Source organism: Scyliorhinus torazame, chromosome 28, assembly GCF_047496885.1.
Source record: "Scyliorhinus torazame isolate Kashiwa2021f chromosome 28, sScyTor2.1, whole genome shotgun sequence".
Taxonomy (NCBI): domain Eukaryota; kingdom Metazoa; phylum Chordata; class Chondrichthyes; order Carcharhiniformes; family Scyliorhinidae; genus Scyliorhinus; species Scyliorhinus torazame.
In genome coordinates this window covers 4,442,218-4,460,420 of record NC_092734.1, presented here as the reverse complement: position 1 = coordinate 4,460,420, position 18,203 = coordinate 4,442,218, and the positions used below count along the sequence as shown (strand labels likewise).

The following is an 18,203-nucleotide window of genomic DNA, read 5'->3' as shown; positions in this document are numbered from 1 at the left end:
CACTCTTTCCCTTCCGCCTCCGCCACGGCCTCCACCATGGCGGAGGCAGAAGAGACTCTCCCCACTGCGCATGCGCGGGAAACTTTCGGCGGCCGCTGACGCTCCCGCGCATGCGCGGGGAAACTGACAGCGGCCGCTGACGCTCCCGCGCATGCGCCGCATTTCCGCGCCAGCTGGCGGGGCAACAAACGCCATTTCCGCCAGCTGGCGGGGCGGAAATCCCTCCGGCGTCGGCCTAGCCCCTCAATGTTGGGGCTAGGCCGCCAAAGATGCGGAGACTTCCGCACCTTTTTGCCGGCGCGATGCCCGTCTGATTTGCGCCGGCTTTGGCGCCAGTCGGCGGGCATCCCGCCGTTGGGGGAGAATTTCGCCCCCTCTTCCTTTTCAGGTGACTCTTGATAGGTGAGATCAATCCCCCGAGGAGTAAACATCACAAAGCAACAACACAACCCGGATTCTGTCAGATGAACGGATTGTTTTTTTTATAGAAGGGAAAACAGCAAGAATTCCTTGTTCCTCTCTTTCTCGAAGCGAATGTTGAAGTCACTTACTGAATGGAGTTATCCATTCTGGACACAGTCAGGAATGCAGCCAAGTTGGCGGTGTACGAGGAACATACAATCAGCGTGAAAAGCCACCAACTGCCCATCACAATCCGCATAGCGACCGAGTTCATGGGCGAGTCCCCACCTGGAATCAGGATGGTACAAGCTTTAGATAAAGGAAAGGTTTTAATCAACTAATTCCACTGAAAATATAAAAAGAGCTGTAAAGATCTTTCTAGGTCATTTTCGAATGGCTCCAACCAGTACTATTCCTTTCATTAGAAAGACGTCCTGGAAGGAAAAATCACATTTCAATCATTGCAAAACATGCATATCAGGGTGGTGATAGTGGGAGAGATTGGTAATGGATGCAGATATTATATAGATAGTGGGAGGGATTTGGTAATAAATGCAGATATATAGATAGTGGGAGAGATTGGTAATGGATGCAGATATTATATAGATAGTGGGAGAGATTGGTAATAAATGCAGATATTATATAGATAGTGGGAGAGATTGGTAATAAATGCAGATATTATATAGATAGTGGGAGAGATTGGTAATGGATGCAGATATTATATAGATAGTGGGAGAGATTGGTAATAAATGCAGATATTATATAGATAGTGGGAGAGATTGGTAATGGATGCAGATATTATATAGATAGTGGGAGAGATTGGTAATGGATGCAGATATTATATAGATAGTGGGAGAGATTGGTAATGGATGCAGATATTATATAGATAGTGGGAGAGATTGGTAATGGATGCAGATATTATATAGATAGTGGGAGAGATTGGTAATAAATGCAGATATTATATAGATAGTGGGAGAGATTGGTAATAAATGCAGATATTATATAGATAGTGGGAGAGATTGGTAATAAATGCAGATATTATATAGATAGTGGGAGAGATTGGTAATAAATGCAGATATTATATAGCTAGTGGGAGAGATTGGTAATGGATGCAGATATTATATAGATAGTGGGAGGGATTTGGTAATAAATGCAGATATATAGATAGTGGGAGAGATTGGTAATAAATGCAGATATTATATAGATAGTGGGAGAGATTGGTAATAAATGCAGATATTATATAGATAGTGGGAGAGATTGGTAATAAATGCAGATATGATATAGATAGTGGGAGAGATTGGTAATGGGTGCAGATATTATATAGATAGTGGGAGAGATTGGTAATAAATGCAGATATTATATAGATAGTGGGAGAGATTGGTAATGGATGCAGATATTATATAGATAGTGGGAGAGATTGGTAATAAATGCAGATATTATATAGATAGTGGGAGAGATTGGTAATAAATGCAGATATGATATAGATAGTGGGAGAGATTGGTAATGGATGCAGATATTATATGGATAGTGGGAGAGATTGGTAATGGATGCAGATATTATATGGATAGTGGGAGAGATTGGTAATGGATGCAGATATTATATGGATAGTGGGAGAGATTGGTAATGGATGCAGATATTATATAGGGTGTCAAATGGATGGACAAATCCCTCCCGACCAATAGAAAAAATAAAAATTGACCCTTTGTGTACCATTGCTGTATTCCGTCGGTGCACACGATTATAGTACACTGTCAAGTGTGCACACAGAAGGTGCGCTGTTAGACTTTGCATTCATTTAAAGGCAGTTACATTTAGTGAAATTCAGAACCGAGATTATACGTTGAAAATTAGATGCAGATTGGAGTTTTTGGAATAACTTAATTTCTTCATTTGTGAAGCCTGGAGCCATATTCATGATACACAAATTGGATACATTACCAAAATTATATCAAATTCATATCTACTAATTAAGATAATTGCAAAATAGAATTTTCTTTACAATTCAAAATTGGGCAGATCTATTTAAGTAAAAATTACATCTATTATGTTAATAAGGATAAATTATTGTTAGAATCTTCCAGCCAGTTCCTTGGGTTTTCTGAGCTGAACAGCTCTCTGTTCTTTACTCACTCAGATCAATGAAATCTTCAACACTTATTTAATAACTTTGAATTCTTTCCCTCATGGATTAACTCTGAGCCTACAATTAAACATGACCTACAAAAAGAAAATCGTTCCGCTAGAAACCTTACAAAAATAGTGGCAGCACAGGTTTTATTTAATATAATCTGTGTGTCACAGGTAGGCTTACATTAACACCGCAATGAATTTACTGTAAAAAGCCCCTAGTCGCCACACTCCGGCACCTGTTTGGGTACACGGAGGGAGAATTCAGAATGTCCAATTCACCTAACAAGCACGTCTTTCGGGACTTGTGGGAGGAAACCGGAGCACCCGGAGGAAACCCGCGCAGACACAGGGAAATGTCCAGATTCCACACAGAATCAAACCTGGGTCATTGGCGTTGTGAAGTAACAGAGCTAACCACTGTGCTACCGTGATTTGTCAAGAAGGATTCATTCACCCATGGAGATAGTTTCCATTATCCACTGCTAATTCTTCCATCGCTGACTCCAAGAGGATTGCGATCAGACTGACCCCCTCCCCCCCTCCCCATGGATCTCCTAAACAGGGGGCATGGGTTACCATTTCTCACTTCTTTAGCGGGAGACAAAGCCACGCTCATCACCACTGAAGCTGCCTTGTGGGGGCGTTACTGTGCTCATCCCCACACTTTACTTTTAGAATCATTGAAACTTACAGCACAAAAGCCATTTGGCCCATCATGACTGTGCTATCTCTTTGAGAGAGCCGTCGTGCTTTGCCCCACATCCCTGCTTTTTGCTTGTGTGATGAATGTATGAAGTTGGTTTTATATATTATTCGATGTATTGGTGCAGTAATGGTTTTAAATGCCTGGGTTAGGGAACATATATATTATTCTGCAGTCATGTTTTTAAAAATCCTGGTTTAAAAGAAAGACAAACACTGTGGCTGCAAAAGGGTGCAATTAAGATGTCATAAATGCAAGGTTATCGTTATTGCAAACCATGCTTATGTTTAAAAAGAGAGGCTAATGGGTTTTTGTTATGAGTTCTGGGCAGTAGATAATTAGAAATGTCATGCTTAAACTTAAGATTTGAGTGGAATAAAGATAATGTAATAATTGGAGGAGCCAGGTCCGTACCAGATCTCTTGTAGGCAGTTTAGGTTTGGCTGTGAACTGAACAGGAACTTCTGCAAACGGCTGTCAGGCTGAGCAGTAGTCTGACACAGATAGGAATCTGCAAGCTGTTTCCAAACAGTCTTTGAAAGGAACTCTTTATACAGAAGTGGTGACAAGTACTCCTGTGTTTGCTAACATTATTTTAAAGTGGGTTTTGACCTGTGATGGGCTTTGCCTGATTGGAGATAAAGAAGGTATCAGATGGAAGTTAAAATGTTTCATTTTATTGTTTTGTATTGTTTAACTGGTAATTATACACTATTTTCTGTGATGTTAAGGTATAATACTGTGTTAGCAATAAGGTTTGCTTTAATAAATTATATCCCTATTTGTGTGTGGAATCACTCTTGGAGTGAAGTATTCTTTGCTCGCAGCTTTACAGATTTAAACACTTGAAGTTGCTGCTCAGTATCCGAGCAACTCTTGGCCTCTGGTCCAGAATCATAATACTTGAGACTCCGCAGGTTGCTCACGCACTAGTACCTGCCCAACTCCGTGTTGAAATTATTGAAGGAATCAGCTTCAATCACCATTCCAAATCCTGACAACTCTCTGAGTGGAAACATTTCTTCTGACCTTCCTTCGAAACCCAATGATTTTAAATTCACGACCTCTGGCTGGTGACTCACTTGATAGAGGGAACAACTCTATCTACTCTGTCAAAACGCCATCAAAGCATTAAGGGCGAGGTCTCAAATGCATATTTTTCAATTGTATTCATGAAGAAGAAAGACTTGGTAGCTGGAGGTTTCTCTTGGGACGGTGAAGTTCTAGAGCACTTTAAGATTAATAAGGGTGAGGTATGCGATGTTTTAGCGGGGGAAAAAGTTGCATTAATCCCCAGGGCCTGATGAGATGTATCTCAGGCCGTTATGGGAGGCAAGGGAAGAGATTGTAGGGGCCCTGACGCTGATATTTAAATCTTCACTGGCCATAGGTGAAGTGCCAGATCACTGGAGGATAGTTAATGGGGTATCTTTGTTCAAGAAGGGCAGCAAGGATAAGCCAGGTAATTACAGGCCAGTTAGTCTAACGTCAGTGGTAGGGAAATTGTAGGAAAACATTCCGAGGAACAGGATTTATCAAAAGCTGGAAAGGCAGGGCTTGATCAGGGATAGTCAGCATGGATTTGATGGTGGGAGATCCTGTCAAACCTATTTAATTAAGTTTTTTGAAAAGGTGACTAAATATATTGATGAGGGTAGTGCAGTTGGTGTGGTTTACATGGACTTCAGTAAGGACTTTGACAAGGTGCCACATGGAAGGCTGATCCAAAAGGTTTGAGCCCATGGGATCCAAGGCAAGTTCGCAAATTAGACCCAAACTTGGCTTATTAATGGGAGGCACAGGGTGATGGTGGAGGGGCGTTTTTGTGATTAGAAGTTTGTGACCAGCGGTGTCCCACAGGTCTCAGTATTGGGACCCTCGCTGTTTGTTATATACATTAACCACTTGGATGGGAATGTAGAAGGTATAACTAGTAAGTTTGCAGATGAGACAAAAACTGGTGTTGTTGTTGATAGTGAGGAGAATAGTCTTCGGCTGCAGACTGATATTGATCAGCTGGTAAATTGGGCAAAGCAACGGCAGATGGAATTTAATCCTGATCAGTGTGAGGTGATGCATTTAGGGAGGTCGAATGAGGATAGGGTACACAATGTACATGTCCATAGATCCCTGAAGGTGGCAGCACAGGTAGATAGGGTTGTGAAGAAGACAAACGGAATGCTTGTCTTTATTAGTCGGGGCACAGAATATTGGTACAACTTGTGAAACATTGGTTCGGCCACAGATGGAATACTGTGAGCAGTTCTGGTCAGCACATCTTCGGAAGGATGTGATTGCACTGGAGGGGGAGCAGAGGCCATTCACCAGGATGCTGCGTGGGGTGGAAAGTTTCAGCGATGAGGAGAGACTGGGTAGGCTGGGTTTGTTTTCCCTGGAGCAGAGGAGGCTGGGGGGGGGGGGGTTCCGATAGAGCGGCAGAAAATTATGGGATGCATAGATAGAGTAGATCGTAACAATCTTTTCCCTGTGGCAGAGGCCACAGATAAGGGGGCATAGTTTTAAGGTGAGGAGTGAGTGGTTTCGAGGGGATCTAAGGACCTGGGGCTGGTTTAGCACAGTGGGCTAAATAGCTGGCTTGTAATGCAGAACAAGGCCAGCAACACGGTTCAATTCCCGTACCGGCCTCCCCGAACAGGCGCCGGAATGTGGCAACTAGGGGCTTTTCACAGTAACTTCATTGAAGCCTACTTGTGACAATAAGCGATTATTATTATTATTAATAAACATTTGTTCACTCAGAGGGCAGTGGAAATATGGAACTCACTGCCTGATAGTTTGGTGAAGTCAGGAACTCCCACAACATTTAAGATGCACCTGGGCGAGCAATTAAATGGCCAAAGCGGAGTAGGCCACGGCCCAAATGCTGGTAAATGGGATTACAAACAAACAACAAAGAAATGTACAGCACAGGAACAGGCCCTTCAGCCCTCCTAGCCCGTGCCGACCATGCTGCCCGACTAAACTACAATCTTCTACACTTCCTGGGTCCGTATCCTTCTATTCCCATCCTATTCATGTATTTGTCAAGATGCCCCTTAAATGTCCCTATCGTCCCTGCTTCCACCACCTCCTCCGGTAGCGAGTTCCAGGCACCCACTACCCTCTGCGTAAAAAACTTGCCTCGTACATCTACTCTAAACCTTGCCCCTCTCACCTTAAACCTATGCCCCCTAGTAATTGACCCCTCTACCCTGGGGAAAAGCCTCTGACTATCCACTCTGTCTATGCCCCTCATAATTTTGTATACCTCTATCAGGTCTCCCCTCAACCTCCTTCGTTCCAGTGAGAACAAACCGAGTTTATTCAACCGCTCCTCATAGCTAATGCCCTCCATACCAGGCAACATTCTGGTAAATCTCTTCTGTACCCTCTCTAAAGCCTCCACATCCTTCTGGTAGTGTGGCGACCAGAATTGAACACTATACTCCAAGTGTGGCCTAACTAAGGTTCTATACAGCTGCAACATGACTTGCCAATTCTTATATTCAATGCCCCGGCCAATGAAGGCAAGCATGCCGTATGCCTTCTTGACTACCTTCTCCACCTGTGTTGCCCCTTTCAATGACCTGTGGACCTGTACTCCTAGATCTCTTTGACTTTCAATACTCTTGAGGGTTCTACCATTCACTGTATATTCCCTACCTGCATTAGACCTTCCAAAATGCATTACCTCACATTTGTCCGGATTAAACTCCATCTGCCATCTCTCCGCCCAAGTCTCCAGACAATCTAAATCCTGCTGTATCCTCCGACAGTCCTCATCGCTATCCGCAATTCCACCAACCTTTGTGTCGTCTGCAAACTTACGAATCAGACCAGTTACATTTTCCTCCAAATCATTTATATATACTACAAAGAGCAAAGGTCCCAGCACTGATCCCTGTGGAACACCACTGGTCACAGCCCTCCAATTAGAAAAGCATCCCTCCATTGCTACTCTCTGCCTTCTATGGCCTAGCCAGTTCTGTATCCACCTTGCCAGCTCACCCCTGATCCCGTGTGACTTCACCTTTTGTACTAGTCTACCATGAGGGACCTTGTCAAAGGCCTTACTGAAGTCCACATAGACAACATCCACTGCCCTACCTGCATCAATCATCTTTGTGACCTCTTCGAAAAACTCTATCAAGTTAGTGAGACACGACCTCCCCTTCACAAAACCGTGCTGCCTCTCACTAATACGTCCATTTGCTTCCAAATGGGAGTAGATCCTGTCTCGAAGAATTCTCTCCAGTAATTTCCCTACCACTGAAGTAAGGCTCACCGGCCTGTAGTTCCCGGGATTATCCTTGCTACCCTTCTTAAACAGAGGAACAACATTGGCTATTCTCCAGTCCTCCGGGACATCCCCTGAAGACAGCGAGGATCCAAAGATTTCTGTCAAGGCCTCAGCAATTTCCTCTCCAGCCTCCTTCAGTATTCTGGGGTAGATCCCATCAGATTAAACTCCATCTGCCATCTCTCCGCCCAAGTCTATTATCTACCTTAATATTTTTTAAGACACCCAACACCTCGTAGACACCCAACACCTCGTAGACACCTAACACCTCGTTAGACACCCAACACCTCGTTAGACACCCAACACCTCGTAAATGAAAATCGCTTATTGTCACAAGTAGGCTTCAAATGAAGTTACTGTGAAAGTCCCCTAGTCGCCACATTCCGGCGCCTGTTCGGGGAGACTGTTACGGGAATTGAACCGTGCTGCTGGCCTGCCTTGGTCTGCTTTCAAAGCCAGCGATTTAGCCCAGTCTGCTAAACCATTAGTACGATTGGTATTGATGGCTAGCACACACATGGTGGGCTGAAGGGCCTGTTTCTGTGATGTAAACCTCTATGAATCTATTAAAGATTCTGAGAGGAAGTCTAAATGGTCCGATGTACAAATGTGTACCATCGTGAATATGACAGGCCCACTGGCCTCCTTTCATGCTCTACATTTCTATGATTCTATGTCACAAGTACAAATCCCACTAGTCTCTCAGCGGCTTGTTCCTTACTGTGCGGATCTCAATAAACTCCCGAACATCAAAATCCTGACAGAGGAAGTCACGGCCTGCCGCGCAGCCGATTGGTTTAATGTTGCTGTGGGCAGCACAAGTGACAGTCCCGTGCCTTTGTGCCAATGGCACCAAGGAATTGGCCTTCTCTCCTTCACTGCTGGCTTTGCTCAACGTGATTGGGCAGGGTTCAAATGGAGGGAGACAGATTTTGATTGTTCCAGCAAACTCTGAAATAAAAGATTGTTCTGTGTGAGGAACAAAATGAGATTTGGAATGAACAGTCAGCTTCTGCATTTGTGCCATGCATCCAGCCATAAATTCATCGATTGCTCAAAGAGCAGATGAGGAAGACTGGTAGTCGGGGGAAGCTATTCTGTTCCTTGGGAACTGAAGCCTGGAGCAAATAAAATGATCTGGGATGGCGGAGTGCCAACTTTGGGTGTTTGCCATTTGCCGATGATGTCACTGGGCATTTGGAAAATGCGGGAGGAGTAAATGTTCGGTTCCTCTGGGGCCAAGACTTCATTTGACGTCCATTTGGTTGGAATACTTCTAACCGTGGAGTCCAGTCGAACTGTGATCTGACGGTCTTTGTTCAATTTCTCAGACTACGCAAAAGTCTGCAAAAAGTTTTTCCACAACATACGCCTGCATTAATTATTGCATTAATAATTAAATTGGCAATGTGCTCAATCACACTCAATGCACTGAAGGTAATTCGGGCAGATTTTCCTCTCTGGGTTGCCTTGCTTACAAACACAAGGAATAAGATGAGGAGGAAATCATTCAGCCTCTCAGCATTCAATAAGTTTGTGACTCATGTCCGACATTAACACAACCCCACATCCTTTGATTCCCTGAGTATCAGAAATCTTTTAATCTCAGTCTTAAATATACTCAAACACGGAGCAGCCACTGCTCTCTGGACAGGGAATTCCAAAGAGTCACAACCCATTAAGTGAATAAATGCCGCCTCGTCTCAGTCCCAAATGGCCGCTCCCTCATCTGGCAATGAGCCATTGTAAGTTCCACTTCATTTTTCATTGACTGGGCTTCTCCTTAGCTGGGGTTTAGCCAGCCGGGAGCCTCGTACATTCATGGAAGCTGCTGCCTTCTTTAGGTCAATGGGAATTGGTCAGTGAGTGAACCTGGACAGAACTGGGACCTGCAACAGTATCTGTGGCAGCAACAACCTGGACGCTGGAACTGGAGAGATGGGGAAGTTTAAAAATTCACTTGTTCGGAGAGGAGCAGAGGGAATGTAGACTATCCCTGTCCGGAATCCACTCCAACATCCTGAATCACTGACCGCTCTGGAGCTCCTATTACCGGTGTGCTGCCCCCCACACCCCTCAATACCGCCCACCCCTCCCCACCCCCACAATTTAGCGACAAGAAGCTCTGCTTCCTGCCATTGCTATTTTGGTTTGGGGGCTCAGGCAGCAGCACATTACTGAAACTTTTCCGGGCTACAGGGGAAGTGGTAAAATGATCTTGCAGCGAGTTAGCACAGACACAGTGGGCTGAATTTCCTCATCCTGTACAGCAACCATTCTATAATTCTAAACAGGGCCAGTCATTAAAATAGATGGCCCCCAACGTCCTAACCGCCCCCTCCCTCCTCCCCCTCCAGGCCGCTCAGTGGCCCCCTTTACCTAACATCCCCACTATAAACCACCACCCCCAATATAAACCACCACCCCCAATATAAACTACAGTGCGCACTATAAACCACCATCCCCGCTATAAACCACCATCCCTACTATAAACCACCATCCCCGCTATAAACCACAACCCCACTATAAACCACATCCCCACTATAAACCACCACCCCCAATATAAACTACCGTGCCCGCTATAAACCACCATCCCTACTATAAACCACCATCCCCACTATAAACCACCATCCCCACTAAAAACCACATCCCCACTATAAACCACATCCCCACTATAAACCACCACCCCCAATATAAACTACCGTGCCAACTATAAACCACCATCCCCGCTATAAACCACCATCCCCGCTATAAACCACAACCCCACTATAAACCACAACCCCACTATAAACCACTATCCCCACTATAAACCACAACCCCACTATAAACCACCATCCCCACTATAAACCACCATCCCCACTATAAACCACAACCCCACTATAAACCACCATCCCCGCTATAAACCACCATCCCCGCTATAAACCACCATCCCCACTATAAACCACCATCCCCGCTATAAACCACCATCCCCACTATAAACCACAACCCCACTATAAACCACCATCCCCACTATAAACCACCATCCCCGCTATAAACCACCATCCCCGCAATAAACCACCATCCCCACTATAAACCACCATGCCCGCTATAAACCACCATCGCCGCTATAAACCACCATGCCCACTATAAACCACCATCGCCGCTATAAACCACCTTCCCCACTATAAACCACCATGCCCGCTATAAACCACCATCGCCACTATAAACCACCATGCCCACTATAAACCACCATCGCCGCTATAAACCACCTTCCCCACTATAAACCAGCATCCCCACTATAAACCACCATCCCCACTATAAACCACCTTCCCCACTATAAACCACCATCCCCACTATAAACCACCATCCCCACTATAAACCACAACCCCACTCTCAACCACCATCCCCGCTATAAACCACCATCCCCACTATAAACCACCATCCCCACTATAAACCACCATGTCCACTATAAACCACCATCCCCACTATAAACCACCACCCCCACTATAAACCACCATCCCCACTATAAATCACCATCCCCACTATAAACCACCATCCCCACTATAAACCACCATCCCCACTATAAACCACCATCCCCACTATAAACCACCATGCCCACTATAAATCACCATCCCCACTATAAACCACCACCCCCACTATAAACCACCATCCCCGCTATAAACCACCATCCCCACTATAAACCACCATCCCCACGAAAACCACCATCCCCACTATAAACCACCATCCCCACTATAAACCACCATCCCCACTAGAAACCACCATCCCCACTAGAAACCACCACCCCCACTATAAACCACCATCCCCGCTATAAACCACCATCCCCGCTATAAACCACCGTGCCCACTAAAAACCACCATCCCCACTATAAACCACCACCCCCACTATAAACCACCATCCCCGCTATAAACCACCATCCCCACTATAAACCACCATCCCCACTATAAACCACCATCCCCACTATAAACCACCATCCCCGCTATAAACCACCATCCCCACTATAAACCACCATCCCCACTATAAACCACCATCCCCACTATAAACCACCATCCCCACTATAAACCACCATCCCCACTATAAACCACCATCCCCACTATAAACCACCATCCCCACTATAAACCACCATCCCCGCTATAAACCACCATCTCCACTATAAACCACCATCCCCACTATAAACCACCATCCCCACTATAAACCACCGTGCCCACTATAAACCACCATCCCCACTATAAACCACCACCCCCACTATAAACCACCATCCCCGCTATAAACCACCATCCCCACTATAAACCACCATCCCCACTATAAACCACCATCCCCACTATAAACCACCATCCCCGCTATAAACCACCATCCCCACTATAAACCACCATCCCCACTATAAACCACCACCCCCACTATAAACCACCATCCCCACTATAAACCACCGTCCCCGCTATAAACCACCATCCCTACTATAAACCACCGTCCCCGCTATAAACCACCATCCCTACTATAAACCACCGTCCCCGCTATAAACCACCATCCCCACTATAAACCACCATCCCCGCTATAAACCACCATCCCCGCTATAAACCACTATCCCCACTATAAACCACCACCCCCACTATAAACCACCACCCACGCTATAAACCACCATCCCCACTATAAACCACCATCCCCGCTATAAACCACCATCCCCGCTATAAACCACCATCCCCGCTATAAACCACCATCCCCACTATAAACCACCATCCCCACTATAAACCACCACCCCCACTATAAACCACCACCCCCGCTATAAACCACCACCCCTGCTATAAACCACCATCCCCACTATAAACCACCATCCCCACTATAAACCACCGTGCCCACTATAAACCACCGCCCCCGCTATAAACCACCATCCCCGCTATAAACCACCATCCCCGCTATAAACCACCATCCCCACTATAAACCACCACCCCCGCTATAAACCACCATCCCCACTATAAACCACCACCCCCACTATAAACCACCGTGCCCACTATAAACCACCACCCCCGCTATAAACCACCATCCCCACTATAAACCACCATCCCCGCTATAAACCACAACCCCACTATAAACCACCATCCCCGCTATAAACCACCATCCCCGCTATAAACCACCATCCCCACTATAAACCACCATCCCCGCTATAAACCACCATCCCCACTATAAACCACAACCCCACTATCCCACTATAAACCACCATCCCCGCTATAAACCACCATCCCCGCAATAAACCACCATCCCCACTATAAACAACCATACCCACTATAAACCACCTTCCCCACTATAAACCACCATGCCCGCTATAAACCACCATCGCCGCTATAAACCACCATGCCCACTATAAACCACCATCGCCGCTATAAACCACCTTCCCCACTATAAACCACCATGCCCGCTATAAACCACCATCGCCACTATAAACCACCATGCCCACTATAAACCACCATCGCCGCTATAAACCACCTTCCCCACTATAAACCAGCATCCCCACTATAAACCACCATCCCCACTATAAACCACCTTCCCCACTATAAACCACCATCCCCACTATAAACCACCATCCCCACTATAAACCACAACCCCACTCTCAACCACCATCCCCGCTATAAACCACCATCCCCACTATAAACCACCATCCCCACTATAAACCACCATGCCCACTATAAACCACCATCCCCACTATAAACCACCACCCCCACTATAAACCACCATCCCCACTATAAATCACCATCCCCACTATAAACCACCATCCCCACTATAAACCACAATCCCCACTATAAACCACCATCCCCACTATAAACCACCATGCCCACTATAAATCACCATCCCCACTATAAACCACCACCCCCACTATAAACCACCATCCCCGCTATAAACCACCATCCCCACTATAAACCACCATCCCCACGAAAACCACCATCCCCACTATAAACCACCATCCCCACTATAAACCACCATCCCCACTAGAAACCACCATCCCCACTAGAAACCACCACCCCCGCTATAAACCACCATCCCCGCTATAAACCACCATCCCCGCTATAAACCACCGTGCCCACTATAAACCACCATCCCCACTATAAACCACCACCCCCACTATAAACCACCATCCCCGCTATAAACCACCATCCCCACTATAAACCACCATCCCCACTATAAACCACCATCCCCACTATAAACCACCATCCCCACTATAAACCACCATCCCCGCTATAAACCACCATCCCCGCTATAAACCACCATCTCCACTATAAACCACCATCCCCACTATAAACCACCATCCCCACTATAAACCACCGTGCCCACTATAAACCACCATTCCCACTATAAACCACCACCCCCACTATAAACCACCATCCCCGCTATAAACCACCATCCCCACTATAAACCACCATCCCCACTATAAACCACCATCCCCACTATAAACCACCATCCCCGCTATAAACCACCATCCCCACTATAAACCACCATCCCCACTATAAACCACCACCCCCACTATAAACCACCATCCCCACTATAAACCACCGTCCCCGCTATAAACCACCATCCCTACTATAAACCACCGTCCCCGCTATAAACCACCATCCCTACTATAAACCACCGTCCCCGCTATAAACCACCATCCCCACTATAAACCACCATCCCCGCTATAAACCACCATCCCCGCTATAAACCACTATCCCCACTATAAACCACCACCCCCACTATAAACCACCACCCCCGCTATAAACCACCATCCCCACTATAAACCACCATCCCCGCTATAAACCACCATCCCCGCTATAAACCACCATCCCCGCTATAAACCACCATCCCCACTATAAACCACCATCCCCACTATAAACCACCACCCCCACTATAAACCACCACCCCCGCTATAAACCACCACCCCTGCTATAAACCACCATCCCCACTATAAACCACCATCCCCACTATAAACCACCGTGCCCACTATAAACCACCGCCCCCGCTATAAACCACCATCCCCGCTATAAACCACCATCCCCGCTATAAACCACCATCCCCACTATAAACCACCACCCCCGCTATAAACCACCATCCCCACTATAAACCACCACCCCCACTATAAACCACCGTGCCCACTATAAACCACCACCCCCGCTATAAACCACCATCCCCACTATAAACCACCATCCCCGCTATAAACCACCATCCCCACTATAAACCACCATCCCCGCTATAAACCACCATCCCCACTATAAACCACCACCCCCGCTATAAACCACCATCCCCACTATAAACCACCATCCCCACTATAAACCACCATCCCCACTATAAACCACCATCCCCGCTATAAACCACCATACCCACTATAAACCACCACCCCCACTATAAACCACCACCCCCGCTATAAACCACCATCCCCACTATAAACCACCATCCCCACTATAAACCACCATCCCCGCTATAAACCACCATACCCACTATAAACCACCATCCCCGCTATAAACCACCACCCCCGCTATAAACCACCACCCCCGCTATAAACCACCATCCCCACTATAAACCACCACTCCCACTATAAACCACCACCCCCGCTATAAACCACCATCCCCACTATAAACCACCACCCCCACTATAAACCACCGTGCCCACTATAAACCACCACCCCCGCTATAAACCACCATCCCAACTATAAACCACCACCCCCGCTATAAACCACCATCCCCACTATAAACCACCATCCCCAATATAAACCACCACCCCCACTATAAACCACCATCCCCGCTATAAACCACCATCCCCGCTATAAACCACCATCCCCACTATAAACCACCATCCCCGCTATAAACCACCATCCCCACTGTAAACCACCATCCCCACTATAAACCACCATCCCCACTAGAAACCACCATCCCCACTAGAAACCACCACCCCCGCTATAAACCACCATCCCCGCTATAAACCACCATCCCCGCTATAAACCACCGTGCCCACTATAAACCACCATCCCCACTATAAACCACCACCCCCACTATAAACCACCATCCCCGCTATAAACCACCATCCCCACTATAAACCACCATGCCCCGCTATAAACCACCATCCCCGCTATAAACCACCATCCCCGCTATAAACCACCATCCCCGCTATAAACCACCATACCCTCTATAAACCACCACCCCCACTATAAACCACCACCCCCGCTATAAACCACCATCCCCGCTATAAACCACCATCCCCACTATAAACCACCACCCCCGCTATAAACCACCATCCCCACTATAAACCACCATCCCCACTATAAACCACCATCCCCGCTATAAACCACCATACCCACTATAAACCACCACCCCCACTATAAACCACCACCCCCGCTATAAACCACCATCCCCACTATAAACCACCATCCCCACTATAAACCACCATCCCCGCTATAAACCACCATCCCCGCTATAAACCACCATACCCGCTATAAACCACCATCCCCGCTATAAACCACCATCCCCACTATAAACCACCACCCCCGCTATAAACCACCACCCCCGCTATAAACCACCATCCCCACTATAAACCACCACTCCCACTATAAACCACCACCCCCGCTATAAACCACCATCCCCACTATAAACCACCACCCCCACTATAAACCACCGTGCCCACTATAAACCACCACCCCCGCTATAAACCACCATCCCAACTATAAACCACCACCCCCGCTATAAACCACCATCCCCACTATAAACCACCATCCCCAATATAAACCACCACCCCCACTATAAACCACCATCCCCGCTATAAACCACCATCCCCGCTATAAACCACCATCCCCACTATAAACCACCATCCCCGCTATAAACCACCATCCCCACTATAAACCACCATCCCCACTATAAACCACCATCCCCACTAGAAACCACCATCCCCACTAGAAACCACCACCCCCGCTATAAACCACCATCCCCGCTATAAACCACCATCCCCGCTATAAACCACCGTGCCCACTATAAACCACCATCCCCACTATAAACCACCACCCCCACTATAAACCACCATCCCCGCTATAAACCACCATCCCCACTATAAACCACCATGCCCCGCTATAAACCACCATCCCCGCTATAAACCACCATCCCCGCTATAAACCACCATCCCCACTATAAACCACCACCCCCACTATAAACCACCATCCCCACTATAAACCACCATCCCCACTATAAACCACCATCCCCACTATAAACCACCATCCCCACTATAAACCACCATCCCCACTATAAACCACCATCCCCACTATAAACCACCACCCCCACTATAAACCACCATCCCCGCTATAAACCACCATCCCCACTATAAACCACCATCCCCACTATAAACCACCATCCCCACTATAAACCACCATCCCCACTATAAACCACCATCCCCGCTATAAACCACCATCCCCACTATAAACCACCATCCCCACTATAAACCACCACCCCCACTATAAACCACCATCCCCACTATAAACCACCACCCCCACTATAAACCACCATCCCCACTATAAACCACCATCCCCACTATAAACCACCATGCCCACTATAAATCACCATCCCCACTATAAACCACCACCCCCACTATAAACCACCATCCCCGCTATAAACCACCATCCCCACTATAAACCACCATCCCCACGAAAACCACCATCCCCACTATAAACCACCATCCCCACTATAAACCACCATCCCCACTAGAAACCACCATCCCCACTAGAAACCACCACCCCCACTATAAACCACCATCCCCGCTATAAACCACCATCCCCGCTATAAACCACCGTGCCCACTAAAAACCACCATCCCCACTATAAACCACCACCCCCACTATAAACCACCATCCCCGCTATAAACCACCATCCCCACTATAAACCACCATCCCCACTATAAACCACCATCCCCACTATAAACCACCATCCCCACTATAAACCACCATCCCCACTATAAACCACCATCCCCGCTATAAACCACCATCTCCACTATAAACCACCGTCCCCGCTATAAACCACCATCCCTACTATAAACCACCGTCGCCGCTATAAACCACCATCCCCACTATAAACCACCATCCCCGCTATAAACCACCATCCCCGCTATAAACCACTATCCCCACTATAAACCACCACCCCCACTATAAACCACCACCCACGCTATAAACCACCATCCCCACTATAAACCACCATCCCCGCTATAAACCACCATCCCCGCTATAAACCACCATCCCCGCTATAAACCACCATCCCCACTATAAACCACCATCCCCACTATAAACCACCACCCCCACTATAAACCACCACCCCCGCTATAAACCACCACCCCTGCTATAAACCACCATCCCCACTATAAACCACCATCCCCACTATAAACCACCGTGCCCACTATAAACCACCGCCCCCGCTATAAACCACCATCCCCGCTATAAACCACCATCCCCGCTATAAACCACCATCCCCACTATAAACCACCACCCCCGCTATAAACCACCATCCCCACTATAAACCACCACCCCCACTATAAACCACCGTGCCCACTATAAACCACCACCCCCGCTATAAACCACCATCCCCACTATAAACCACCATCCCCGCTATAAACCACAACCCCACTATAAACCACCATCCCCGCTATAAACCACCATCCCCGCTATAAACCACCATCCCCA

General features: G+C 47.0%; 1 protein-coding gene across 1 annotated transcript in view; it reads right to left on the bottom strand.

Moving 5' to 3' along the window:
- The window catches only part of LOC140403431 (glutamate receptor ionotropic, delta-1-like), a 1,359,932-nt gene that overhangs the window by 129,236 nt on the left and 1,212,493 nt on the right, over positions 1-18,203 (bottom strand). Inside the window, 1 exon segment of the mRNA XM_072491342.1 lies at positions 552-690. Within this exon segment, the coding sequence (XP_072347443.1) occupies positions 552-690 (139 nt within the window).